At 38.7% G+C, this 27,004-nt stretch overlaps 3 protein-coding genes across 4 annotated transcripts; 1 reads left to right on the forward strand and 2 right to left on the reverse strand.

Moving 5' to 3' along the window:
* Positions 1-915: 915 nt before the first annotated feature.
* LOC144518384 (gamma-glutamyl hydrolase) lies at positions 916-4,812 on the reverse strand. The gene is made up of 9 exons (XM_078251026.1): positions 4,411-4,812; positions 4,183-4,297; positions 3,706-3,756; positions 3,510-3,594; positions 2,798-2,936; positions 2,419-2,525; positions 1,825-1,918; positions 1,583-1,720; positions 916-1,229 (listed from the first exon to the last, which is right to left on the reverse strand). Exons 1-9 carry the CDS (start codon positions 4,526-4,528, stop codon positions 1,111-1,113), a joined length of 966 nt encoding a protein of 321 aa, XP_078107152.1. The 5' UTR covers positions 4,529-4,812; the 3' UTR covers positions 916-1,110.
* Positions 4,813-6,079: 1,267 nt separating this feature from the next.
* On the reverse strand, positions 6,080-13,134 carry nmrk1 (nicotinamide riboside kinase 1). 2 transcript variants are annotated; one of them, XM_078251030.1, is made up of 9 exons: positions 12,838-13,134; positions 11,915-11,972; positions 10,415-10,505; positions 10,268-10,316; positions 9,403-9,571; positions 8,595-8,666; positions 7,799-7,905; positions 6,928-7,011; positions 6,080-6,663 (listed from the first exon to the last, which is right to left on the reverse strand). In XM_078251030.1, exons 3-9 carry the CDS (start codon positions 10,502-10,504, stop codon positions 6,635-6,637), a joined length of 600 nt encoding a protein of 199 aa, XP_078107156.1. In that variant the 5' UTR covers position 10,505; positions 11,915-11,972; positions 12,838-13,134; the 3' UTR covers positions 6,080-6,634. The 2 variants fall into 2 exon arrangements, with proteins under 2 accessions (XP_078107156.1, XP_078107154.1); XM_078251028.1 differs by lacking the exons at positions 11,915-11,972; positions 12,838-13,134 and adding an exon at positions 11,740-11,901.
* On the forward strand, positions 12,620-26,764 carry ostf1 (osteoclast stimulating factor 1). Its single transcript, XM_078251027.1, has 10 exons — positions 12,620-12,768; positions 17,916-17,962; positions 18,134-18,184; positions 18,326-18,389; positions 18,542-18,595; positions 18,830-18,937; positions 24,644-24,693; positions 25,422-25,500; positions 25,795-25,893; positions 26,620-26,764. The coding sequence occupies exons 1-10, from the start codon at positions 12,735-12,737 to the stop codon at positions 26,676-26,678; spliced, it is 645 nt and encodes a 214-aa protein (XP_078107153.1). The 5' UTR covers positions 12,620-12,734; the 3' UTR covers positions 26,679-26,764.
* The last annotated feature ends 240 nt before the right edge of the window (positions 26,765-27,004 follow it).

Raw genomic sequence — 27,004 nt, forward strand, 5'->3', positions numbered from 1 at the left:
TAATCAACTTTCTAGCTTTTTCTGGAGCTTTTAACTTCATTATCTTCCTCAATGGATATAGGATGGAATGCATTTATTCATTGGGGAAAACCATTAGATGCAGTTGAAAGGCCCTGATATTTTTTTGGTGTAACTTCTGATTTGCCCCTCTGCAAATGTCCCCTTTAGGGTCTTATCATTTAAATTTGATTAATATTGGACACAAATAAAACATGATTTAGTGAAATAAATAAAAACGAAGATATCCGTGTTTGCAAATGAACCCTTAAATTAACAATTACCACAAATGAATTGCCCCTTTGGACCCAGTCTTTTCAAAATTAAATTATTATTATTATTATTATTATTTATTTTTTTCCATTTCCATTTTATTTATTCAGTTAACTGTTTTATTACATTTTCTGTACATTTAATTTCCCTTCAAGAAGGTCTAAATGCTGTTTCAATATTGTGGTGTGAGATTGTTTAGTCAGCTGTTCCGTTCCCAAGATCAACAACGAACTTTCAATCTCAAATTTGACATGGAAGCAAAGTCCATTGTTGTGATGTAAAAGCTCACAACAATGGAAATTTGAACATCTACAATTGACATGACAACTCCATCTGCTGATGAACATCATGTGGCATGATCGAAAGCTCCAGAACAGCTACTAAAGTCAAAGAAATAATAATCTAGTAATTGAGAAAGTAATCGACCTATGAAGTACTGTACATCTACCGAATGTTGGTCTTTAACTGCTACTCTAAACTCTACTAAAACTCCTAAATACCCAGAAAAAAATACAGTGGACATGACCCTTTACTGTACTCAATGATCAGTACAGTAAGGCATTGGACAAAATAAATCCCTAAAAACACAAACACACACACTTACTTAAAGATCCATCCAAATGTTCTACTACAAAGGTGTTTAGCTCCAAAATAAAAATCTGAGTTTATTTATGCAAATAAGCACTTTAATAGCAATAACAAAAATACAAGTATTTATTTAGAGGCCTAGCTGTGATTAAAACCACCATAGACTATAAAGTGTTGTGCTGTACTAAGACTGTAAGTGTACATGTGTTGTACATTCACAGAGTGACACACAGACAGAGACACTAGGGGATTTCAGAAGAAATACAGCTGCTCATATCCTGTGAAGTTTCCAGCATAGACAGGCGTATTGTTGTAAATCAGTGCCGAGGCCTCTTCCTCAGGATTGTCAAACTGATGTAAACTTCTCCTTCCTAAAAAAAAGCAGAAGTGAGATGCATGTAATTAGAATAGATATAGAACAGATTAATGGGGATATTGGATAGAGCAGGATATCAGAGTTCATTTATTATAACATGTGTACAGTTAAAATAAAATATCAGCTCTCTTTTCAACACTTGTCAATACTAGGGTTTGTCGATATGAATTCAATCTTAAGTCAGGTCACTTTTATTGCACTTTTATTGCAATATCAATATAGATTGTGATATTTCCGGAAAAGTTATTTATTATTGTCCCACAGTATGTATCGTCATATCCCACAATGATATTTAATGCCTAGTGATCAGTAAACATTATTATTGATATTGTGTGTTTGTCATCTTACCTTCATTGACAAAAAACTCAGCCAGCAAGGAAGACAACTGAACAGCATGAGCGGAGTGCGGAAAGTTCAGCTTTCTGTTCCACTGAAAACGATTCACCTCTGGGTGCCACTGTACTCCATAGAAGGGGTATCTTTTGCCTGCCATGAAGGAACAAACAAAACAAAATAATACATATTACAACTCTGTTACAGAGCCATGATTCTAAGTTTTTCAAATTAATATAAAAAAATAATTGTGTAACCTTCTATGGTCGAGACAAAGTGGACTTCGTTCTCAGCAACGTTTGTAGACAGCAGGGAGAAGAAACTCCGCAGCTTCTCATTTTCCTGGAAGGTCTGAAAGAACATTTGTTTTATTACACTACGGTAGTGATTTTTTATGTATTATTATCTTTTATTATTATTATTTTGATGCTCTGTATTGTATAATACTCTACGTTTTTTTAGGTTACATATTGTTACTATAAAAAGCATGTGTTCTTGTGCTTTCTTTTGATGCTGTTACACCTTGTTTTCTCTGTGTGGGATTAAGGAAGTTTATTGTATCTAGCTATTTTAAGAACATGAACAGATTAATGTGCTGGGAAGCTCCAGGACAAAAATACCCAGATTTCCGTCTTAATTGTGCTGGAATATTGTTCAAATATACATTTACGTCTGTACTGCATGGCTCATTAAGGTCCTTTTGAGTCAAACGTTTCAGTCCTATATGAAAGAAATCCTGGGAAACACATAGTCTTAACTTTTATTTCTAAGCACAATAACAAAATAAAAACCTAACAGGAAGTGAAACATACTGTACATTGACACTGTACACCAGAGAGAATCTACTGTACCTTTACTGTGAGTCCATAGTGGTGAAAATTGCCAGTGAGAGGTTCTTGGGTCAAAGCCTTCATGAGCTCATTGGGAAAACCCTCAAACATCCTACTAGAGCCGGCCTCTGCAGGGAGAAATTTATTTTAGAAAAACAACCAAACTTAAGAGATGCAAGGTTTCATCAAATAAATTAGTACTTCAAGACTGATTTTATACTTGCTTCTACTGACACCAAGTGGTACGATTCAGTACATGCAGTTCTCCAGAAAATGTTGCCAAACAGTTAAATATTCCACTTTATTAAGACCTTACCATGTATTTCAAACATATTCCCTAAATGCCATACATCAAAAACATACACATAAAGATATCAACAACAATGCAGTAAGATATAACCTGTGGTCAGGTTGAGGGGCAGCGCTATGTTCTCAGCTGTGGAGTTAGCCAGCAGATTTTCACCAGCCACCAGCACAGTCAGTAGCTGCATTCCCATGCATGTACCCCAGATGGGGAAGAAGTCACCCTCATCATTGGCCTGCAATACACAGAGTCAGAACTTTTACTTTTTTTGTGTGTGAAACAATAAGGCAACACGGAAACTCCTTTTAGCAACATTAGAACAAAATCTAATTCAGGCTGTAGCAGAAAAGCACATGTGCAGTAACAATAAATGTCCTGCATTCAAATGTGTTTGTGGGAAAAAGTACAATGAAATTAACTGCACTTTAATATCCAATATATTAGTCCTCAGTGCAAAGCTGGATTCCTTTCAGAGTATAAAATTACAGATTAAATAATGACAGTAAAAAGTATTTAACGTTGGAGCTGTACACACTGTCATTTGGTTTAAACTTCACTGTTTTATGAGCCTATTGTATGTTTTGCCAGCATAATCTAAGGATGCAAAGTATGTACAATAGTAGCAATTATTAAAATGTAGTGGAGTAAAAAGATTAATTATTCAATTAATCTTAAACTTCCATCCTAAATGTGAGGTTGAAAAAAAAAAGTCTCTCAAACTGTATTTAAGCACAATTTAAAAGATTCAAAAAGACAGATAATGAACAGAAAAATAAAATACATACACAAAATGTTCTGCTGTACAAACCTTCAGAGCGAGGCTGTAAAAAATCTTCGCCACCCTGGCAAAGTCTGATGTCTCCAAATCTACTGCTCCCCCGATGAAGAGCAAGCTAAACACACATCACACATTAGAAAGACATCACACTGTTAGACTGTATTTATTTAAGTATAAATGTAATTGTATTTTCCTCTTCTGACACATTTATAGCTGTAGAGCTCACCCATTTATCTTCTCGAAGATTTCTTTATATTCAGCAGTAGTAAGAGTCAACCTGTGGAAGACAAACAAAACAATAAATGCTTCCTTACTATACAATTGTACAATGTTTAGACAGCACAAAAGTCAAATGTGACAAAAAAGCCATTTCTTTTTCCACAAAAGCCGCAAATATGTGACATGACAGTAGATACAATCACAAGTTAACATCCAAATAATGTCATTTATAGTTCAAACATGCTGCATCCTTAAATAACTTATAATTAGTTAGATATTGTCTAAAGAAGCCCTGTATACATTTGTCCAGCAGATTAAAAAAAAGTTGGTGTTAATAGGTAGAAATATCTACATCTATAATTAACACTTTTTGCTTCCTGCTCACTGAAATTGGCCGATCATATCTCAAAAAGCTCCAGTCAAACATATATGGTCTTTCTTTACTGGTATAAACAACAACAATACAGTAGAGGACTCAACCCACCTGATAGGCATCACTCTGCTGCCCCCAGACTCGATGAATTTCACATAGGAGGAAGGTATGAAGGTCCTCCCGAAAGGTTTCAGGACTTCATCTGTAACCATCTGAGTCAAAATACCTGGGGGACAAAAACACAGCAGAATTCAACAAAATTCAACAGTGATTTGATCTAGTTTTAAATGTTTGTGTCACCTAAACTTCTCTTTATCTCTAGTAGTACATTTCACTTACCAATCACAGGTCTGTCGTTCACAGCCTCTTGGTTAAGTTTAGTCGGCATAGCTTTGCTGCAACAGAAGCAGCAGGCAAAAGAGAAACACAAATATGTTGAAAATCTGGTGTTGGACATGTTTTCGTCTCAATTTCCAGGCAATCGAAGCTCAATTCAGCATTTAAAAAAGGTATGAGGCTGTTAGAGAGTGTTGATTTATGAAAGAAGCTGCAGCACACTTATATATGTCGAGTTGGAAGAGGATATAGTCAGTACAGGGAAGTTAGGAATGCCCAGATTTACATGTGTTAGCTCCTCTATACTGCACATGCCGGTCAGGCAAGTGGACTGCTGAGGTAAACATATATTCTGCTGACAGCACGGACTTTTTGGTAAATTCTTTTTTGCATTTAGTGTATGGGAAACAATCAGTTTTGCAATAATGTTCATAGAAATGACATGGGCGTGACAGCGTTTAAGAAAGCAGCTCTCTCGGTTCACAAGGCACACTAGGGTTAAAATGTGCTGTCAAACTGGTTTCAGTCTGAAAATGAAAGCAGGCTTTGTATTGAAAGGAGTTTACAGGTGGGAAGCTTACTGTAGAGACTCTGAGGCCAAACCTTCTAAAGTTCGACTGACAAAGATTCCTGTAACATCACTCAAAGTTTTTGGAGCAAAATAATATCTCACTGATGCAGTTTCTATTAAAAAGAAATGCTGAAAGCAATGCAGTTACTGTAATAGACAGGTTTATAAACACACAGATTAGGTAACATAAGGGGACAAATGTAACAACTGAGCAAACTTCATCGACAGATTAAAACCGTGAGATGTGGGTGAAAGCTAAGAAAGAAAGAAAGAAAGAAAGAAAGAAATGGAAGGCACAGGTGGTTAAACCCTCCAGAGGGTACCTGTACATAATAACGCTGCCATGTGTAGTCTGCTGTGTGCACTGTACTTAATGGGAACTTGGAGGCAACGGGGTAAATGATACACCGAGGCCGTTTGTTTGGGGTGGAGGATCAAAACTTTTTACTTCAACTCCAGTTTCCCCTCACATTTGCATAAACATGCGCCTAGATTAGACACTCTAATTGCAGAAACATTGCAATTCTAATTGGTTTCATGATAATAAACAACTGGTTCAACATAAGTATTAAAATGTGACTTTCTTGATGTTGAATAGAGCTTTGTATTCAGGTCAGAGTAGTTGTGTAGAGAACAGAAAGTTAAAGCTATAGAGATACACGCCCTCTGTGACCTCGCACCCCCCCCCACACCTCCACGCAGTTGCTAGTGGAAGGAGGACACAGAGGATTAAAAAAACATGATGGACTCTTCAGAAGAGGTAATTATCTTTACTCGAGTTTCTGCGCGGGATTGTCACCGGACGACACAATCTTCTGAACATAGCCATACTGAGAAATACAGAGAGAGTTGTGTGGAGCTGAAAGTCTTAATTAGCTATGTAGCAACTCATTTGGCAATGGCTTGAATGTAACAGAAGTTTATTAATATCAAAAAGTTACGCACCAAAGCTTTAAGTTACTAGTCTGTCTCCAGTTTACCAGACTGATCCAGCAGGTGGAGACAAACACCAATGGTACAAATACACTGACACCTGTGTGTTACGGTTGTAGTCTTTTGACAAATCATGTATAACAAAAAATGATGCTCACCAAACCAAAGTATGCAATGATCATTGTTTAATATTTATATTATTCAACAATAAGTAATAACGTTTTTAAAACTAACCTTCAGCTATGATGCACACTTTTTGTATTTGGTTATCTGGTGTTACATCACAAGTTAAGGTTATATGGGTATGGTTACATAAAAAAAGAGTCAAAATCCTCCATGCATTATATAAAAAACTACGCAGTGAGAGGTGAAACATTGTAAGATATCATCTATATGTCTATGTCTGACTATTTAGCAGCAACTTCTTAAAAGTCACATAAACCTCACATATTTGGGTTTCCCAGAGTCCATCCTAACTTTCAAATACTGGCATCAGGTTCACTGTGATTCTCTTCTCTGAGTCTCTGTCCAGTCTCCAGCTGATCAATTTCATATGCTACAGCATCAGTCAATTTGTATACAGTTGTTAATTTATTTTGGCAATCATAACTATTTGTAGGTATTACATAGACATTAACACTCTGTGTGGTCCTTTCAGTCACACGTGAGTCCAAAAAGATAACTTTCCTGACATTCCTGGCATGGGAGCAGTAGTCTCCATCTTCAAAAAGGAAACAAATAAAAGTCTTTCTCTGCAAACAAAATACATGAAATAAAAAATGAGTAGGTTTTTACTTTTAAAAGACAGTATTTTAAGTAAACTAACTAAAAAGGTCTTGACAAATTAGTCTAGGTTTTAGTCTGTCTCTCCATTATTGCATTCATATTCATACTTTTGAATTCAAAACATTCACAACTGACAAAGAAAAACAGGTTTGGTAGAAAATTGTTGGATTTGTCTTAGGACTTTCATGTAATGTGTTGTTGATTATTGTTTAATGATGTTCGCAACTTACCCCTGAGCCTTTCCATTTCCTGACAGACATCTTTACACACAGCAGCCAGCAGCTCTTCCTTTGGCTTCAGTCCATCCAGAAACACTGAAGAAAAAAAAACACAGATGTCATTTATTTGATTATTTAATACTAGTAATTCTGCTGCAGTCACAATAGTTTCATTAAATCACATTTGAGGTCTTAAGGCCCGGACACACAGAGCCGATAATCGGTCGTTGGACCATCTGGCGAGGTCAGTGACTCGAGTCTGTCCGTTGTGTTCCGTGCCGTCGTCCGTCTGAGGGGCCGTCGTCCTTCATTTTGGCCGATTTGACATGTATAATGGGCGGGGCGGGCACTGCCGGCAGTCGGACTCAAATGAGCCATCTGATTGGTAGAGTGCTAACCCGGAAACGGGGAGCGGAATGAGCGTGACTAGAGTCTCTCAAAATCTGACGAAAATCTTTTAAACTGACCTTTGTTGATCGGAAATGAATTTCTCGCTTAAAATGTTTTCAGAAACACATTTCGGTGAACTATTTTAGTACAATATGAGATCGTATTCTGAACAAGCCGCCATGACAGTCTGTCTTTGAATTTCCGGAGAAACAAGACCCACGTGACGCGTTTGTCCAATCAGCTGCCGGTTTTCATTTTTGGACGACAATACAGATTAGCGCCGCCTGCTGTTATGGAGACGTATTACGAGGCATTTTTGACCAATTTGGGGAGACTGATCAGCCCAACTGCCTTTTCTGCCGACGTTTGGCGGTTGCCTCTGTGTGTCTGGGCCTTTAGCCACATAAATATCCTAACTGCTTGAAATAAATCACAGTTTTTATCCCATCAGCATCACATACTGTACACATTGCATCTTAGACTGGACACTGACCAATTCCGGACACCATGCTCTCTATCTCCTGCCGGGCTTTCAGGTACATTGGCCACACGTATCCGTCAAAGTATCCAGGAGGATCAGGAGGCGTGTACACCCGCGAACTGTCAATCCAAGAGAGCAACAGATGTAAAAACATGGCTTTCTCTCTCTGCTTTATGTTTACAGCAACTTAATCATGAAACATGGAAATAAGATGGAAACAAAATGTATTAAAGGTCCCATGGCATGAAAATTTCACTTTGAGGTTTTTTAACATTAATATGAGTTCCCCCAGCCTGCCAATGGTCCCCCAGTGGCTAGAAATGGCAATAAATGTAAACCAAGCTGCTCCTGCTCTGCCTTTGAGAAAATGAAAGCTCAGATGGGCCGATCTGGAATCTGCCCCTTATGATGTCATAAGGAGGAAGGTTACCTCCCCTTTCTCTGCTTTGCCCACCCAGAGAATTTGGCCCGCCCATGAGAAAGAGAGAGACATCATGGCTTGAAAACAAGCGAAGCATGGCAGTTGGTCAAGGCCACACCACCACCCTCTACCTTGCCCCCCCTTTCCTCCTCAATAGCATTTAAAGCTACAGACACAGAAATGGCTCATACTAAGGAAAGCTCATTGTGGGACTGGCTCTAGTGGCTGTAATTCTGCACCAAGGCTGAATTTCGGGAAAGAGACTTCAGATACAATATTAGGGGACCACTTAGGCCTATATAAAAGCATCCAAAAAGCAGCATGTCTTAGGACCTTTAAAAAGGTAAAACAGAAAAGATAGTGTATTGATTGTAATAAATCTGACACCTTCGTCTCGTCTTGCAGACATCATACGGTATTTCCATGAAGTATCTTTTGTAAAATAGCTCATTCAGAGGCCTGGAAAGGTAAAACATGAAAAGAAACAGATAGTTATAGTATTATGACCTGGACTGTTATATTACTATTATTAAGAGTGTTAGGATAAGTATTTATCAAAGAATGGACACTAGAGTTCTCTTAAAAGCTTGTTTACTTGCAAGTAGAGTCAGTTTTACAGCACTCACAGCATAAGTACAGAAAATGACTGACGATTGTTCACAACAGTGTCTTTTTAAAGGAGTTGGGAGTCAACTTGGTTATTCGGTTCATGCAATCAGTAGCTTTTCTTATCATCTCTGGTCAGGCCCGGCGTCTCCTCCACATGTGCTCTACCCTCAGGGGCATTCTGCGCTTTTCACAAGGTCAGTGGCTCTCATGATTATGTCATGAGAAACAGAACACAGACTTCATGCAAATAGTATCACTAAAATGAAGCAAAGATTATAGCAAGCATAACTTTTCTAACAAAGAGATAACTTGTCATTAAATACATCCTTGGGGACAGCCCTTGTGGTAAAAGATAAAACACAACTGAATGGTTACTTTCCAAAAACAGTTGGAAATCTGGACAATCTTCACATTGTTGAATATTCAGCTTATTAGCAATTAGAATTAATTTGAAGCCTAATTTCACACTGCACCAATTGGATTTTCTCTGAAATTAGCATCCAGCTACATAGGTCTTTCTTAGGAACTTAAATAAAGTGTCAATTAGGCTATATCTGAAATTAGCACAGTAGCCTCCATCATGTACCTGTGGTTGAAAATGAGGAAACCCTCCACAATCAGCACATACACCTCCTCATCAGCTGATGATGCTGTGTGTTCTGGGTTCAGGCCTCGCTGCCTCATGAACGACAAAGGATCTCTTCGCCACGAGGCGACCTCGCACATCATCGTGTCCATGTGGAGAGCATCCAGCGCTTCAACAGAATGCAAAGAGAAGGATTTTCTTTGCCCAGTCAGAAAATTGCATGTATTATGAACACATTAAACTAAATGAAACATTTAAGTAATTTATCAGCACAATGCTAATCATTCTCTGGTTGCTGCTTCTCAAATTTGAGAATTTTCTGCTTTTTTCTGTTTCTATAACATTTTATTGGAAAATTGTAATTAATGTTTTTCACTATTTTATTAAGGATTATAAAAAAATTGATAGATACAATTAAAATAATCAGTAGTTATTGCCCTAGCTTTGTTTTGTTTATTCTGTTAACTACTTATTTGTATATTTCCTATACCTTTATTTTATTTCTCTCTATATTCTCTCTGAATGCAGGTTCAAAGACCTTTTACCAAAATTGGGGGAGAAATCACTAAAATATTTTTTCTTGAACTGAAACGTATTTAATTTCAAATATATTGATAATATCCATTTACATACTCACCATTTGCACATGTTTACAACCTCCCCAGGTAGATAACAACTCTAAAGAAATTCCCAGAAAAAAATACCAAGGACATGACCTCAGTGTCCCTAATGGTAGCTACTTCCTCGCGTCCACATATCCATCCATAAATCTACCAACCATTTTCAGATAGATGAATGTTCAGACAACAACTGCTCAGAAAATGTCTTGATGTCATGAACAAACCATTAAATAAAGTGTCCTTACTGTCATATTGCTTAAACCCATTGCTGTCCACTGGTACCACAGAATCATCCTGAAAAAAAGCATCCGCTGTGATCATTAAAGTCTTAAAATTGTCCAGAATAACTGCCGAAGTGTAAAGGCAATGACTGATGATTTAAAGAAGTGTACCTTAAAATATGAATCCTGTGCAATGAGACAGCTGTTGGGTATCTGCTGGTGTAGACTCCTAGAAAGAGTAGATTTTCCTCCATTGGTCATCCTTAATGAAAAATAGTGCACATTGCTAAGAACATGTTAATGCTGCACAAATTACATTAAAATGGTTCCTTCTTTTACTCACCTGCTTCAAAACAGTGGACTAACTGAAATCTACAACTTTCTTGATGGAGATAATTTGCGTACCTCAGGTCAACATATTAGCCGATATCAGCTTATCGCAGATATTTCAGCGTACGTGCCAGTCAATAAATAATACGAATTTCCGCAGTTTTAAACTTTAAAACATATCTTCATTCTCATTGAAAATGTTTGTTTACATTATTTGTTTATGTAAAAGAAAAAAGAACAAAAAATCAACAACAACCCTATCAGAATTATTATATTCTTTTGTTATCTGCTTCAAAAATCCTGTATCGGTCGGGCTCTAATTGACGATCAATGATTTTCTAACTGTAAAATTCAACTACTCAGTACATATTTTGGTAAGATGCTGACACATTAAATGGTTTTCAATTAAACATATGTAGGCAGAGCTATTGTTATCATGATGTCAATATTGTATGAGCCTCAAACATCAGGCTGTATCAGTACACTGTGACATCACTTCATAGACCTTCATCGGGCATCCTGATTTGATTTTTCTACACACCTGTCTGCAGGGTGTGCATGAGCCAACACTTAATTTGACATTAGGAACATTTTAATTAACTGTGTTATTCATTTACAAACTATGAATGTAAAGGTAGCATTTATAATGTCAAGCACTTCACACACCTCAGCCTGTTTTACCTGCACATCTGTACCTTGTCAGAGTAAACAAAATTTATTTTTTTGATTGCTCTCTCTGACTCTCAGGACTCTGTTACACATGTTAGACACATGTAACTTTTTCTCTGCATAGTAACCATCTCTCTTATCAGTCTTAGTTTCCACATCACTGACACATGCTGTATTGATTTGATGGAGTCCCTGTTGCTCCAACTGCATGCATATGTTAGCCAATATTCAACAATTTAATAATAGGAGGCTAATGCATTTCCTGGTGCTTTTCTCTGACCATTTTTTTTGTCTCCTTGTATTTACCTGCGTCTCCACTTTATATGTTATGCTATATGTTATGTTATGTTATGTTATGTTTTAAGGTTAAAAAACCTGAAAAAAATCTGACGTCCAACAGGCTATCTGGAGGCAGAATGACCCAAGAACATAAAAGGCATGCAGGCAGGTCAACACATGCAGCAACACATTGTTTAAAATCCTTCGGAGTTACTTACCCGCCAACTCCTACAAGTAGTGTCTTCATTTCAGTTTTTAGTAAATAAAACTGGTAAAAGCAAATGAATTAACAGCTAATGTGCAAACCTAAGGAGTATGCTACACAAACATGTTGGCTACTGCTGCAACAGCTCTGTATTCACCATAGATAGTATATAAAAGGTATTCACTCACGCTTTTCCGCTATCGGACGCTCGTGATTCGCTGATGGAGCTTCTACGTCACTCTCAACCTGCCCACGGAAAAAAAAGAAAAAAAAGGACAAACGTTTTGAATATGCTGTACAGTAAAATCAATACATTGTTGCAACAGAGTTCTATTGAATGAACTCTTGATAAAGTAGCCCAAGTTAAAATAAAATGAAATACTAAATGAATATAAATAAAATGTATTGTGAAGAAAGTTTGGGGTGCACATACAAAAACATCGTCAAAGCATTAAAAAAAAAAATTAAATTAAGTAATAAAGTTATGTGTAATAGAAATAGAAATAAATGAATACAAATAAAACATTAAATAATAAAATACAAATAAATAAAGTAATATAAAATGATGTAAAATTACGTACAATAAAATGAAATAAAATACATTGTACAAAGTTTACATCAAAAACACTTTTAAAAAACTATGCCGTGTTTATAAAATAAAAAAACCTTAAAAATATAAGAATACATTATTTAAATTAATTAATTAATCATGGAAAATAAGATAAAGTAATTTAACAATAAAATACAAGGGTTTACATCATAGACTATAAAATATGTTTACATATAGAAAAATCAATCTATCAATCTATCTATCTATCTTTCTCAACTCACTGATACAGGTTTAGCTTCGCGCATGCGCAGCCGAACTTTTCCGCCTTGCCTGTAGCGCTACTTACACTTCCTCATTGCATGGTTTAGCTAAATGTTCACACCCCATGGTTCACACTCCAGCAGCGTTTTTGACTAAAATATCACACAGCGGGTTTCGTTTTATTTTTATCCACGCAAATGTCGAAGCCTCCTCCCAAGCCGGCCAAGCCAGGTAAGACTAACGCTACGAAAATTTGTTGTTTAAATTGACCCGAAACTTGCGAGGACCTAACTTACACACCTTGTTGGCGATGTAAGCTTAATGGGCGGACGGTGAGCACTTCAACAGTGAATGAGATCGGCTGATTTCTGTCGTTTTTTTTTCTTCTGTGAAACGTTCATCACAAAGTGGAAAGAAAGCTCATAACCTCTGATTAATATCAATATCCATAAGTGAACCAGGACAACAGTGGAGTTGGTAAAAGTGCCTGCACTGCTGATTGACGTGGATCCAGCTCTCAGCAGCAGGCCTCTGTGACTTCCCTATTCCCATCACTCATGCAAGGACAGTGCCATCATTCATTGTCTTTAGGTCTTAGGTTAGGAGGTAATGATGAGTGTGCATGCTCAATGACATCAGTCTTACTTCCTGCAAGCTCAGTCTGTGGGTGCTGCTATTCTGGTAACTCCATCCCAGAGATTAGGAAATGTGTCTATTACTCACAAAAAATGTTAGGTTTAAAGCACACGTGTCATAGTTTTTAAAATGTAAATAAATACCATTTACCTTATGAACATGTATTACCCATAGATTGTGTCAGTGCAACAGGTGTTCTCACAAGTAATGTATTAAAAAAAATATCACATGTGGGAAGCAACAAAAAACAAACCATCTATACATCTGCAGTAAAGCCTGCACTCAGTTGCCAGTTTATTAGGTACTCGGTGTGCAAAACACAAACAAATCTTTCTTGTCTGAGTCCAAAACTAATAGTAGTCTATATCCTTGACATTCCACTTCTGGCATTGTTCCGTTGCCGCCGGAAAATTTGCCGGATTTCACTCATTTAGGCCGGATATCCTTTGCCTTGGGCTTCCTTTGTTTTGGCATTTTAAACTCCAGTCGATGTATGAGGACTATGGTTAACCTTTTATCAGATCTCTGCAGGGTAAATCCAGACAGCTAGCTAGACTATCTGTTCAATCTGAGTTTTATGTTGCATGACTAAAACAACTTTTAAACGTACACGTGTTCCACCAAAACAAGTTCCTTCCGAGCCTATTTTGCAGCCGCACCGCAGCTTTTTTCCAGTGCTTAGCACCGTCCAAGACTATTGTGATTGGTTTAAAGAAATGCCAATAAACCAGAGCACGTTTTCCTCCCATCCCCGAATGCTTAGCCTGACAAGCCATTTGGCTTGTCAGACCCACATCAAGATGTTGGGTACTCACCATTGGCAGGGCTCAATCCGAGGGGCGGGATAAACAGTTGTCTTTCAAATTCCCTCTGCACGCAATAGGATAGCGCTACAACCAACCAGAGCAACGCTAGTTGATAGATTAAACTTTTGCCATAGCCGGTCGGCAAAACTCCGAAAACATCTTCCTTTTTTAAGAATGACTTCAGTGCCGTTCTTTGTTCTTTTCTCAAAGAAAAGCTTAATTCCAAGTCTTCCAGAGTCGCGGCCAAAGCCGATTCAAAAGACTGCTGTTCGCCAGCAGCAGCAGCCATCTTTTTAGTTTTCAAGTAGCAGGGAATTTACGCGGAACTCTGCCGTCATTATGTTAAGCCCGCCCACTGACTCTATACACAATGTGATTGGCCTGACCAGAATTTGGTTTTTCCAGCTCGCAAGCCAACGGAGAGTTGCTAGACAGACCATGGCTGCAAATTCTCCTCCCTCACGCTTTGGAGGAGGGTCTGGCAAAGCGAGACTAAACTAACTGTGACTTCTGCATCCCGAGGAACACAGTGGAACGCTTCCTTAAAATGGATTTTTTTCTTACATGAGAAAAAGAACAAACTTTTTACTAATTTGGGCTTGAAAATTGAATTGACAAAATGTAATTAATTAAAAATGCTAAGGGTGCGTTCTACAAATCACTGTTTATTGGGTTCACCTTTTTAAACCTAATGCCATCTAATAATACAGCCTTGCAATACATCCTAAATTTAAGTACCTTTTAAATAACTTTATGCACATTTTGGAGGTTGTTTGTGGTACTGCAGCACTGTATTACGTTATACTGAGGCGTGTATAACATCAAATATTTAGTCTACATGGACAAAATATTCTAAACAGACCAAAATGACCATAAAGTTAAATCAACACCTTTTTAAGAGGTTAGCCAGGATTACAGAGTAACTTTTTAAGAATATAAATAGATACATATCTATTAAAAACACATGCTTTTAAATCACACAGGCAGGGTTCAAAATAAACTTTTTCGTCCACCAGCCAAATGGCCAGTGAATGGTAAGTGAAGCAACTCTACCAGCCACCACCCAGCATTTGGCTGCTGGGTGGTGCCAATGCTGAACCCTGCACACAGGGGATGTTTTAGCAAACATCTGTACAGTATGTCAGGTTTTCCCTGCTAGCTGTGGCCCTATGAAAACAGAGCAGAAAACTCAAATGCCCTGACGCGTCATTATCATTCATACTTAGCCCAATTTTTTTCATGAGTCAGTGCCACGACACCTCAGCCGGTTGTGACGGCAGGGGGTGAGATTGTCTCTCCCTGTCGTCAGTGGTGACAGATGGCTGGTTGGTGTGCTGCAGGTGAGTTAGTAATAGGTCTATTAGGCAAAGTCATTGCCCCACATATTCACGACTGATGTAGCTTTATCTATGTGATAATTCACATGGAGACCATTCACATGGATGGCTTAGGATTCACTACCTACATGAGTTTTATTGGATCGTGAGCAGCTTGCAGTAGATATTTTAATGCTGCTGTTATGTGGAGATGCAGTACTTTAACCAGAGACGTTCTTTGCTTCAACAGAAGGCCCCTAGTTCAAACCTCCATGTTGGATGATTTTGGTCCTGAAAGTATTTATTATTATTATTATTATTATTATTATTATTATTATTATTATTATATATCTAAAAATAATGGCTTCAGGACTTCTGGTCTGTAACTACCCTCTGATGGACATTTTGAGGAGCAAAAGCGAAAAATAGTTTATCTACAAAGATTAAAAAAAAATCTTATTTTCAGTGAGTAGTACTTGAAGAGATCTTGTGCCGTGATAACTCTTTTTTTAGTGGTGCATCATGGCCACATACACCCTGAACAATGTATTCTAACAAAGAGGACCAGGTTTGAGAGAAAAAAAATGTGTGCTCCCTTCTTTTTCCTTCAAAATCAGTACTTCATAATAGGTTTCAGTCTTTGTGTTATAAACGGGAATACTAGAGAGCTGTGTGTATTCTCCTGTGTAAAACATAGTTTCCTGTGTAAAACACAGTTTCTCTTCTCGACTCTTGGTGTCATATTTTAGGAGACTTTGATGGTTAGGTTTTTGGGTTGGGATTGAAAAGGAATGGGAAATCACCACCAAGATCAGACACATTTTTTTTTGGGGGGGGGGCACACAAGACTAGAGCTGTTGGAGTTGCTTTTGCAATGAAATACCACAGCTGGAAATCATCAAAAACCCACAATCAAATGAAATCTACTGACACTGTTTTGCTCACACTGAGGTTCAATCTCTCTTCTCTCTTATAGTTTTTTCTTGAGCTAGAATGAATCCTCGTGTGTGTGCCTGAGGCGTTGAAATGCAGAGAGAACCGGGACTAGTCGGCAAAGGCTTTTGTGTGTTTTAAGCAGCATGACTGGGCCTGCAGAGTATAAATGCTTGCTGTGTTGAACAGAGCAGGGCTTGTGCAGCCTCTCTTATTCTGAGACACTGAGACGGTGTGTTAGCTAAATAGAAACTCTCAGTAACGGCAGAGGGGAGTTACAACTGCCCAACGTTTAGGCCTGTTAGCTAAATCAATCAGCTGACAGAGAAGACCCTCGTCCAGCATTATGTGTCCAGAATCAAATTAATTTCACTGCAAATATATCAGCATCAGTTTTGAAAAAAACTCTTGAGTCAACAGCGGTATTTTACACTTTTTAAATTCTGGCTTGTGAGGATCATTCATTTTTGAACGTGTTTGTCTATTTGTTTATTTAACAGAGAAACACGTTGCATAGGTAGAAGTAATGTAAAAGATGTAGTAATAATAAAATCTTTATTTGTATAGCACCTTTTCTTAACGTTACAAGGTACTGCACAAGTAAAAGCATAACTGTGTGTGTGTGTGTGTGTGTGTGTGTGTGTGTGTGTACGTGTGTGTGTGTGTGTGTGTGTGTGTGTGTGTGTGTGTGTGTGTGTGTGTGTGTGTGTGTGTGTACTGCTTCTTAAAGGTGCAGTAGGTAAGACTTACAAAAAAATCCACAGCTCCCTGTTCAGATGCTCCAATCAGGGCCAGGGGAGGGTGTCCCTAACTGCGTGTCAATCACTGCTCATGCACACGCATTCATTCTCCCTTGTGGGGGGAGGGGCTTAGGAGAACATTTTGGGCTTTAGCAGAAAGGGGGGAGGGACTGAGAAGTTGTTGATGTTCAAATTGTTTGGCTAAGTCCTGGATCTTCCCAATCCTACCTACAGCACATTTTTAAAGCTCTTTTGTAGGTCTTCATGAGCTAGTACAGCTCAGAGTTGTTTCTGTGAACACAGGTGCTCGAGAGCAGACCTTAGCTGTGTGTCTAAGTGCAGGTTGTATTGCAGGGCAGGGCTGCATGCAATTGGCTCTTGAGTGAGTTGATGGAAGATGTTCACACTTCTCTGATTTATTGCACTTGTAGAAGAGTAATTTACCACATTTAAAGGTAGCCTGCGTGCTGCGCTCGCCTGCATTGATGGTGTATGGTTTCCCCTCACTATCTATTTATATTCTGAAGTATAATGTGTTCGCTTCTCTTTTATGTATACAGTGTCCTTCAGTATGTCATCCGATCATTCAGTTATTCCATTCATACGGAAACAAATGTTTTGTTGGGTTTCATAGACTTTAAAAAGGGAAAATGACTGCGTGTTTTGTTTCCGCGTGAAGTGCACGTAAACACCGTTTCCTGCATTAAACCAGTAAAATTATTTTTCGTCCTCACTGATATGTTTTTACATATGAGAGTTTAAACGGTGATCCTGATGCACTATGAATAGTATGAGAGGAGACAATAACCTTCTTGTTCCCTAATTGACTCTTTGATTTGACATGTTCACGTTGTACAGCGGCATGGATACACGGACCATGCAGAGATGAGATTTACTTGTCAACAAATATTTCATTTAACTTTAAATGTGTGTTTTCTCTTTACTAGGCCAAGTCAAGGTGTTCCGAGCACTGTTTACCTTCGACCCCAGAACGGTAGGAGCGTTTGTTAAGATGGGTGTTTCTAATATTTGATGATTGATGGAGACCATTTGCTGAGTTCATTTTTAGAATTATTTTCATTATCAATTAATCCGATGATAAATTCATTTGACATACCTCTTCCATTGATTTCAATATATAAATAAATAAATAAATATTTTTCAGCCAGACGAGCTGTTCTTTGAAGAAGGAGATTTTTTGTACATCTCTGACACAGTAAGTAAAACCTGTGGTAGGTGTTGTCTTTTTCTTTAAATCATAATTTTTTTAAACATTTGCTTCTGTGATTTTTTTTATTTTTATTTATTGATTTTTTTAATAAAAAAATAAAGATATCTGCATTACTATTATCCCCAGAGTGACAGTAATTGGTGGAAGGGGACATGCCGAGGAAGGACAGGACTAATTCCAAGTAACTATGGTGAGTGGACAATACAGACGGACCAACTTTGAATTTCATTACATGTATACAGTGAATAAAATATGACTTAATACAAACATTTGTCTATTGTAATTGTCCCTTATTATTGAATCGTATATAATGCACGAATGATTTTGTTTGTTTGTTTTAAGTGGCTGAGCAGGCAGAGTCTATTGACAATCCATTACACGAAGCAGCCAAACGAGGTGCGACAACTATATACACATCTGAATTTTTCAATGTGTTTTTATTTAATTCTTTTTTGTGACATATTATCCAAGACATCAAAGAAAATTTCCCTTTTCTGGAAACCATATACATGGTACAACATTAAAAAAAACTGTTTCTGCTGAAAAGCTGTTATACTGTTTGCATTATTAGTCACCTTTTCCATTCAACTCTTTGTGTTTTGTATATGCACATACTTGTGTATTAAACAGGCAATCTGAGCTGGCTGAGGGAATGTGTGGAAAACAAGGTTGGAATCAACGGGCTGGATAAGGCTGGAAACACTGCCCTCTACTGGGCATGCCATGGAGGACATAAAGGTAACAATAATTGTAGTGTTTAAAATGTGTTAAAGTGCTCATATTATACTCATTTTCAGGTTCATAATCGTATTTAGAGGTTGTACCTGAATGGGTTTACATGGTTTAATTTTCAAAAAACACCATATTTTTGTTGTACTGCACATTGCTGCAGCTCCTCTTTTCACCCTGTGTGTTGAGCGCTCTGTTTTAGCTACAGGGAGTCGCACATGCACAATAGCTAGGTAAGGGCAACTACCCAGTCAGAAGCAGAGTATGAGTGCTGTTTTCAGGACTGGTCCAGATCCCTGCAAGGACCTCGGAAAAAAAAAATTCAGTGATACGCGTTTGGCCCTAATAACTCCCAAACCGTACATCGCACATTAAAAATACATATATCCACGCGTGAATCTTCTGATATAGGCCACGCCCATTTCCGCCTATACTTTATGCACAAAAGAATTGCGATTTATCGTAAACCTACGTTTTCTAACTCCTCCTAGATCGTGCGACCGATCTGCACGAAACTTGGTACGTAGCATCTCCAGACCGACCTGACAAAAAAGTTATCAAAAGAATTTTTATCGGCTGAAAATTGCTCAAATTACGCACAGACAAATTTGTGTAGCTAGCTACGGAAACACGAACTTTGCCATATCTCGGCCAAAATAAATGCTATCAAAGCCAAACTTTAGATTCTTGTTTGGCATGACCCTCTGGGCCTCCAAATCTAATTTTACGGAAATTAGCCACTAGCGGGCGCTACAAGTTCAAAAAGTTTATATCTCATGAACGGCTCATCCGATTTTTAAAACATTTTGAGGGTACTATCTAGGGTCATTCTTGAGGCCACGCCTACAGTGGGGTACTGATTCGTCAAAGTGGGCGTGGCCTATGGGACCCAGGTTTGGATTCACCACTTACACTAATGTGAGCAAGTTCAAATTTACAGTGTTGTTTTACACATATGGACCACTAGGTGGCGCTATAATGACGTCAAACGTGTTTTTGCCTATAACACCCACATTACACATCGCACATTAGAATCCCTTATGAATCTGATGATATAGGCCACGGCCATTTCCGCTAAGTTTTTTCACAATATCACGCAATGAATGATACCAACTTTTTCGAACTCCTCCTAGGCCGTGCGACCGATCTGCACAAAACCTGGTATGTAGCATCTCCAGATGGACCTGACCAAAAGTTATCAAAACACACGTTAAAATATGTGCAATTTACAACCAAACACATTTTCGTAGCTAGCCACAAAACACAATCTTTAGCATATCTCGGCCAAATCAATAGGTATCAGAGCAAATCTTGGTATTATTGTTCGACATCCCACCCCGAGCCTCCGTATCAAATTTGGTGAGGATCTGCCATTAGGAGGCGCTATAATGAACGTAGACACGTTTTGGCAAATAACTCAATGCATTGAAATGTAAAATTTGCAATGGCAATATCTCTGCTGCAGTAAATGCTATAATCACAAAACATCAGATTATTGTTCAACGTCCCACTACGATGTTCTGTACCAAATTTGGCGAAAATCAGCCATGGCTTTATAATCAACGTTTATGCGTTTTGGTAGATAACTCAATGCATGCAAATGGGACAATTTCGTTTGCAATTTCTCTGCCATATTAATTGCTATGAACACAAAACTTGTGATGCTCGTTCGGCATGCCGCTCTGAGACTCTGTACCAAATCTGGCGAAGATCGGCCATTAGGGGGCGCTATAGTCAACGTAGACCAGTGTTGGCCCTTTTACTCAGTCAATGTTAATGGGATATTTGCAACAGCAACGTACCGCAGACCTTGGGGCTCACGCCCTTGATATTTCCCAACGTTTGCCTCCCCAACGTTCCACTTTCACGCGCTCCCCGGGTCGTCGGGGGCGACTGGCGCCGGGAGGCTTGGACCCCGTCATAACTGCTTGCAGTTCTAGTTCACTTTGTAAACCTATAACATTCACAAAAAAAATATATAACATGAAAAAGCCAAAAAGCAATATATGAGCACTTTAAGATTTACTTTATTGCATGGATTAAGGCCACAAAATAGGCTGTTTATTTTAACGAACGCTCTTAATTTTCAGATTGGCAGCAGCTATGATTGGGTTGACAGATTGTCTACAGTACTTTGTTGAGGCAATGACTGAATGTAATTTCATAAATCTTAAATTGTGACACACTGGCAAATTTGTTTTACGTGAGAAGAGAGGAATAAAAAAACAGGACCTTGGTCTATGAAAGTGTTCCAGTTCTTCTGTGTGTGTGTATGTACGTGTATGTATGAATGTTGATATATATCTGTATATGGATTGTACATTCAAAACACCAAATGTTATATAGTTACATGGGAGTGTTCCACAGTACTAAGGGTCAGGAAGGGAAGTTAAAAATAATTTAAAAAAATAATAATAACTAGAACTGCAAGCAGTTATGACGGGGCCCATGCCACCCACGCCAGTCGCCACCCACGCCAGTCGCCCCTGACGCCCCGGGGAGCGCGCAAAAGTGGAACCCGAAGCCTGGCGGCGGGGAGGCAAACGTCGGTAAATATTGAGAGGTGTGAGCCGCGACGTCTGCGGTACGTCACTGTTGCAAATGTAGCAGTTAACAGTTCTTCTCCATGCATATACAGACGACCTTTAAGAATGCTCTACAATAAACAAACTTCTTAACCCCCGTGACCACAGGGGACAGCAGAGAGAAATGAGAGAGTGACTGAGAGGGTGGAGGGGGGGAGGCAGGTGTGGTGGTTGAAGGAGCAGGGGAGGTGGTCAAGTTGTTGCAAATGGCGTCATAGGCGCCGATTTATGTTTTCCTCCGTGGGTGCTTACAGGCGCACACCTTTTTTAAAAAAAAAAAAAAAAAAAAACATTCTTTGCATTTCAGCCAAAACTCGTCTACGTTGATTATAGCGCCCCCTAATGGCCGATCTTTGCCAAATTTGGTACAGAGCCTTAGAGCGGCTTCGTTTCGTGTTGATTGCATTTACTGTGGCAGAGAGATTGCAATTGCAAATTTCCCATTTAAATGCATTGAGTTGAGGCCAAAACAAATAAACGTTGCTTATAGCGCCCCCTAAAGGTCGATCTTCAGAGCATTGTAGTGGGATGTTGAACAAGGATCTCAAGTTCTTTGCTGATAACATTTAATTTGGCCGAGATATGATATGTGTGTGGTAGCTAGCTAGGAAAATGTGATTGGTCGTCAAATGGGCATACTTTAACGTAGCAAAATTCTTTGAGTAACTTTTGGTCAGGCCTATCTGGAAATGCTATTTACCAGGTTTCATGCAGATCGGTCGCACGGCCTAGGACGAGTTCGAAAAAGTTGGTATTGCGCAATAGGGCTGAACGATTAATTGCATTTGCGATAATATCGCAATATGTTAAGACACGATTTCCTAATCGCAAAGGCTGCGATTTGGTCACGTGACTCGCAAGAGCAAATCAGTCTGCACCCGCAGAGAAAGCATCAACTTAGCACGCTAACGCTACGCCGTACCTTGAGCAGATTTCTGTCATTCAAACAACTCTGAGTTGTAATTTAAAACTTTTACAGCCATTTTAATAAAATGAAGGGTTTTATTCGGGCTCGAGTCCATACATGCAGTTAATGGATACAGGCACGCAGAACTGAAGGCTCGGTTAGCAACGATTAGCTCTGATTAGCGGTTAGCTCCAGTTAGCTAGCTCCGTTATAGAGATATGGAGTGGAGGAGAGGGATAACAACCAGACTCTGATAAATGACGTTCAGGGAGCTTTCACAGCAGCGTGGCTGCGTTGTTTCAACGGTTTTATTAGTACAGTTAATCACACGGCAAGACCAGCAGCAGCATGCTACTGCTAACGTAACAATAGCCTCTCTGTATCTGAGTGCAATGTTGACGCTGTCATGCACGGGGCACGCAACTTCACGAGGGGGAGGGGCTGGAGGGAGCTCTTCTGTGTGCGCTGTAAAAAAAAAATACACCGTTGTATATACTATATTTTTACTTATTTAACTGTGTTAAATGTGTTAACAGTGTTTAAAAAGTGCAATCCACGTGTTTACATATGTTTATTACAGTAAATGATAATTACTACTAAGTGTGGTAAAGCCACATATTTGTTTTTATATTTCTGCAATCTGCACTTTAGTTTGTGTGATTTGTTTTTGACTTTCATATGAATGTTTACATCAGGCGGTCAGTGCTCAGTATACTACTGTGACTCAAGTAGTTAAATAAAAGATGATATTCATATAAATTCATGCATCACCTAATTTCATCATCACATACAGGCCTGTCCTCCAGGAAAGAACAGTTTGTTTAATATATCTAATCTTGTGTTGTTCATACTATACAATGATTTATTGCTTGTCTTTATTCAATAATACAGAAGACAAAGAGCTTAAAAAATAATCGCATATTGAATCGAAATCGCAATATTTTTGAAAAAATCCTAATTAGATTATTTTCAAAAATAGTCCTATTGCGCGATATTGCGAAAACTTTTGAGCGGAAATGGGCGTGGCCTATATCATGTGATTCAGCTTGATTCAAGGAAGACGTGGATGTAAGGATTTCTAATGTGCGATGTGTAATGTGGGAGTTAAAGGCAAAAAAAACATAGCGCCTTTAACCATGGTGTGGTCCATGACCCATTGTCCATCTACCCTGTAAATTTAAAGTTGTTCACATTAGTGTAAGTAGTAAATTCAGACTTGGGTCCCATAGGCCACGCCCACTTTGACCCCTCAGTACCCGACTCTAGGGTTGACCTCAGGAGGGGCCCTAGATGGTACCCATCAAATTTTGTAAATTTGTGCCGTTCATGAGATATAAACTTTTTGTTCTTGTAGCGCCCCCTAGTGACCAAATTTCATAAAACGCATGGGGGACCTCCAGAGGGTCATGGCAAACAATAATCTAAAGTTTGGTGTTGATAGCATTTATTTTGGCCGAGATATGGCAAAGTTGGTGTTTTCATAGTTAGCTACACAAATTTGTTTGTGCAGTTTCGTGCAGATCGGTTGCACGGTCTAGGATGAGATCGAAAAAGTAGGTTTTTGATAAATCGCGATTTTTCATGCATAAAAGTCTAGGTGGAAATGGGCGTGGCCTATATCAGGAGATTCAGCTGGATCCAGGGAACGCAAAGATATATGGTTTTTTGAATGTGCGATTTGGGGAGTTATAGGGCCAAACGCGATTTCTTTTTCTGCAATAGCGCCACCTAGTGGTGGATATGTGTATATCTTTTTTTTTAATCTTCAAATTCAATTTTCACCTTGACGTGTGCACATTTTTGTGAGTTTTCATGCATTCTAACCCCCTCAAAAATGCGACGAAGGACTCTGAAAAATAATAATCTGACCAAAAACAATAGGGTCCTTGCAGTTTCACTGCTCCGGCCCTAATTAATTACTGGGCAATGGAAAAGGCGTACGATTAAATAAGTGTATACTTCTTCCTATTCCTTTTCAGACATGTCTGTGTTGGTAAATGTTTCTTCTGTTTATTGAATGTTTTGCTTATTTAACTTATTTGTACATTTCTTTGATGTATTTTGTTTTGTTTGGTTTATTTTGTTGGTATTTTATATGTCTGAAATAAATGTCTTCATTCATTCATTGTGTTCCTCCATTGTTCCTGTTGATTATGTGATACATGTCATTAACTCTACACTCAATCCGTCACTCAAAGTTCTCGTTTTTTCTGTCTGTATCAGATGTGGTGGAGGTGTTGCTAAGCCAGCCCAACGTGGAGCTCAACCAGCAGGTGAGATGGGTTTAAAAACGCATTCAAGGCATCAAATTAAATCAACTAAATGAGATGCTGTTACCTGTTTTCCCAGCCCATCTCATATCGCAAGATATGCAGAATGGGGACACGGTGAAGGACTCATGATGATTAAATACAATATCCCTTGAGATTTTTATATATATATATATATATATATATATATCCCTGATCTTCAGTCTGAACTGTGGAAAGAAGCAAATGAAAGGCGATGTCTCCAGTAGGGTCAGATATATCCATCATGTTACTTGGAAAAGAAATGGACGGATGAGAAACGCTTGATCCATTCATGATACACCAAGATGGGTGACAAAGTAAAAGAAAAACCTGAAAAAATCACTGGACAAACATAACTAATGCAGACACTTCCACACAGGACACAAGGGATCACTCAATGGTTTTATGACTGACATCACCACCATCATCAAAACACTAAGTGAAGGAATAGGTTTTTGAAGAAATTGAACATCCCTCCAGTAGAGTTTCAGAGACTTCTATGCCAAGCCGCAGTGAAGGCTGACGACACTTTATGTTGGTTTCTCTATTGAATTTGTCACACATCTGTATTTCTGGCATCAAAAACCAACATTTCTTTAAAACTGTGGTTTGGGTCACACATTGGGGTGTGGTCACACATCTTAGTTTAATCTTGTCAAAGTGAATGCTTGTCAGGGCTATGTTGTTGATGTTGATGCTTTGTGTTTCAGAATAAACTTGGGGACACCGCTCTGCACGCTGCTGCCTGGAAGGGTTATTCTGACATTGTGGAAATGTTGCTGAACAAGGGTAAGTATCTAGCCACATCTTTTATTTGGTTTTAATGAGAAAGAAATTGCCCAGCAGGTCATCTTCTTTATTAGACTGGATATCGAAACAGAGTGATGAAACAGAGGGAAAACAGCAGGTTTTTAGCAAACCCTAATATTAGAATATGTGGTTCCAGATTGAGGAAACAATAACCAGCTGACTGTCCATGTTTTGTGCGTGTCATCACATGCACATAGTTATATTTTTGTGTCAGTTGTTTGTGTCTTTCTGTACGTAGTGTCTAGTCTTTTGATGTGAGTATGCATGTTTCAGATCCAAGGACAGACATTAAGAACAATGAGGGTAAGCTGGCTCTGGAGATGTCCACCAACGCAATGTGTGCGTCACTTCTCAAAAGGAAGCAGGGAAGCAGTAAGTAGAGCTGCTGCTAGGGGGCAGCCTCTCAGCACTCACACATACAGTATCACCAGGACAGGCCACACTCTCTCACAGGGAACATAATCATATGCTTTTTTACTGAACTGGGGTTGACTGTCCAGCAACTAGCTTAGACAGTCCTTGAGATAAGTACCAGTGCAACACAGATCACTGTTTAAGGGATGAGCAGTAACCGGTATGATATGTATGTTATGTTCACTACTTCAACCAGTGAACAGGAAGCCCTAACAGAAACTGAACTTGATCAACGGGCTGTGAAATCCAGCAAGCTTAAAACTTAACTGAGCATCTGCAGAAAGCTGCAGACAAGTTTTATATATATATAACTTTTGAAAATAGTTAGCAAATTTAATGTAACCTTTGTGCCTGAAAAATGAGAGTTTACTGAAGACAACGGCTGCCCATTTGTGACACACTGTCAACAGCCCAGTTTTGGCAAAAAGGTTTCAAAACAGGTCCTTGTTGTTGAAGGGGAATGAGGAGTAAGAGATTGGGAGGCTATTAAACTCAAGGAGACTCTCATACAGGGTATTTATTATGAACCATGTAAAACTACACATGCTTAGGAACTTAATTTGCAAAAGATTAAACAGGCATTCAGCCACTAATACACAAAGGTGCAGAGGTTTTGCAGGTAAAACATAAGCAGTGAAATATTGCAATATTCCTGTTATTTACTGTCCATTTCTCTTGTTTCAGACATCAGCCGCACACACAGCAACGCTGAAGAGTATTTGGACGATGAGGACTCGGACTAAGCCAACCCTGTTGAAACATCATCACTGTCTTCCATTGGGGTTTGGGCGGTCGTGGAGCGCAGAGAGTTTTATTTCAGACCTAAAATGGATTTGCTGCTCTGTTTCCAACTGTAACTCCATTTTAGTTCCATTATTTTGTGTGAACTCCTCAGTTCTCTGCCCTCTGTATCACATCAGTGAAATTGCAAAGCATTGAATTGATGCGTTTTACAGTTTGCTAAGTGCATTTCCACCTGTGGGGGATTTGTCTAGGATGTTGTGGACTGAGGGGCAGAATATATGTTGTAGTGGAGAAGGGACCAAAGCTCTAAGAAACACATTCACAG

Source organism: Sander vitreus, chromosome 5 (genome assembly GCF_031162955.1).
Source record: "Sander vitreus isolate 19-12246 chromosome 5, sanVit1, whole genome shotgun sequence".
NCBI lineage: Eukaryota > Metazoa > Chordata > Actinopteri > Perciformes > Percidae > Sander > Sander vitreus.

What these genes read in the sequence shown, in the direction of transcription:
- LOC144518384 (XM_078251026.1), bottom strand. Translation starts at nt 4,528, where the DNA reads ATGTCCAACACCAGATTTTCAACATATTTGTGTTTCTCTTTTGCCTGC. An exon ending in AGCAGAGTGATGCCTATCAG is followed by an intron (nt 3,757 to 4,182) that starts GTGGGTTGAGTC and finishes TGTCTTCCACAG; the next exon opens with GTTGACTCTTACTACTGCTG. An exon ending in GCCCCTCAACCTGACCACAG is followed by an intron (nt 2,526 to 2,797) that starts GTTATATCTTAC and finishes TTCTCCCTGCAG; the next exon opens with AGGCCGGCTCTAGTAGGATG.
- nmrk1 (XM_078251028.1), bottom strand. Translation starts at nt 11,768, where the DNA reads ATGAAGACACTACTTGTAGGAGTTGGCGG. An exon ending in CACAGGATTCATATTTTAAG is followed by an intron (nt 10,317 to 10,414) that starts GTACACTTCTTT and finishes GCTTTTTTTCAG; the next exon opens with GATGATTCTGTGGTACCAGT. An exon ending in TGGGTTTAAGCAATATGACA is followed by an intron (nt 9,572 to 10,267) that starts GTAAGGACACTT and finishes ATTCTGTTGAAG; the next exon opens with CGCTGGATGCTCTCCACATG.
- ostf1 (XM_078251027.1), top strand. Translation starts at nt 12,735, where the DNA reads ATGTCGAAGCCTCCTCCCAAGCCGGCCAAGCCAG. An exon ending in TCCCAAGCCGGCCAAGCCAG is followed by an intron (nt 12,769 to 17,915) that starts GTAAGACTAACG and finishes TCTCTTTACTAG; the next exon opens with GCCAAGTCAAGGTGTTCCGA. An exon ending in TTACCTTCGACCCCAGAACG is followed by an intron (nt 17,963 to 18,133) that starts GTAGGAGCGTTT and finishes AATATTTTTCAG; the next exon opens with CCAGACGAGCTGTTCTTTGA.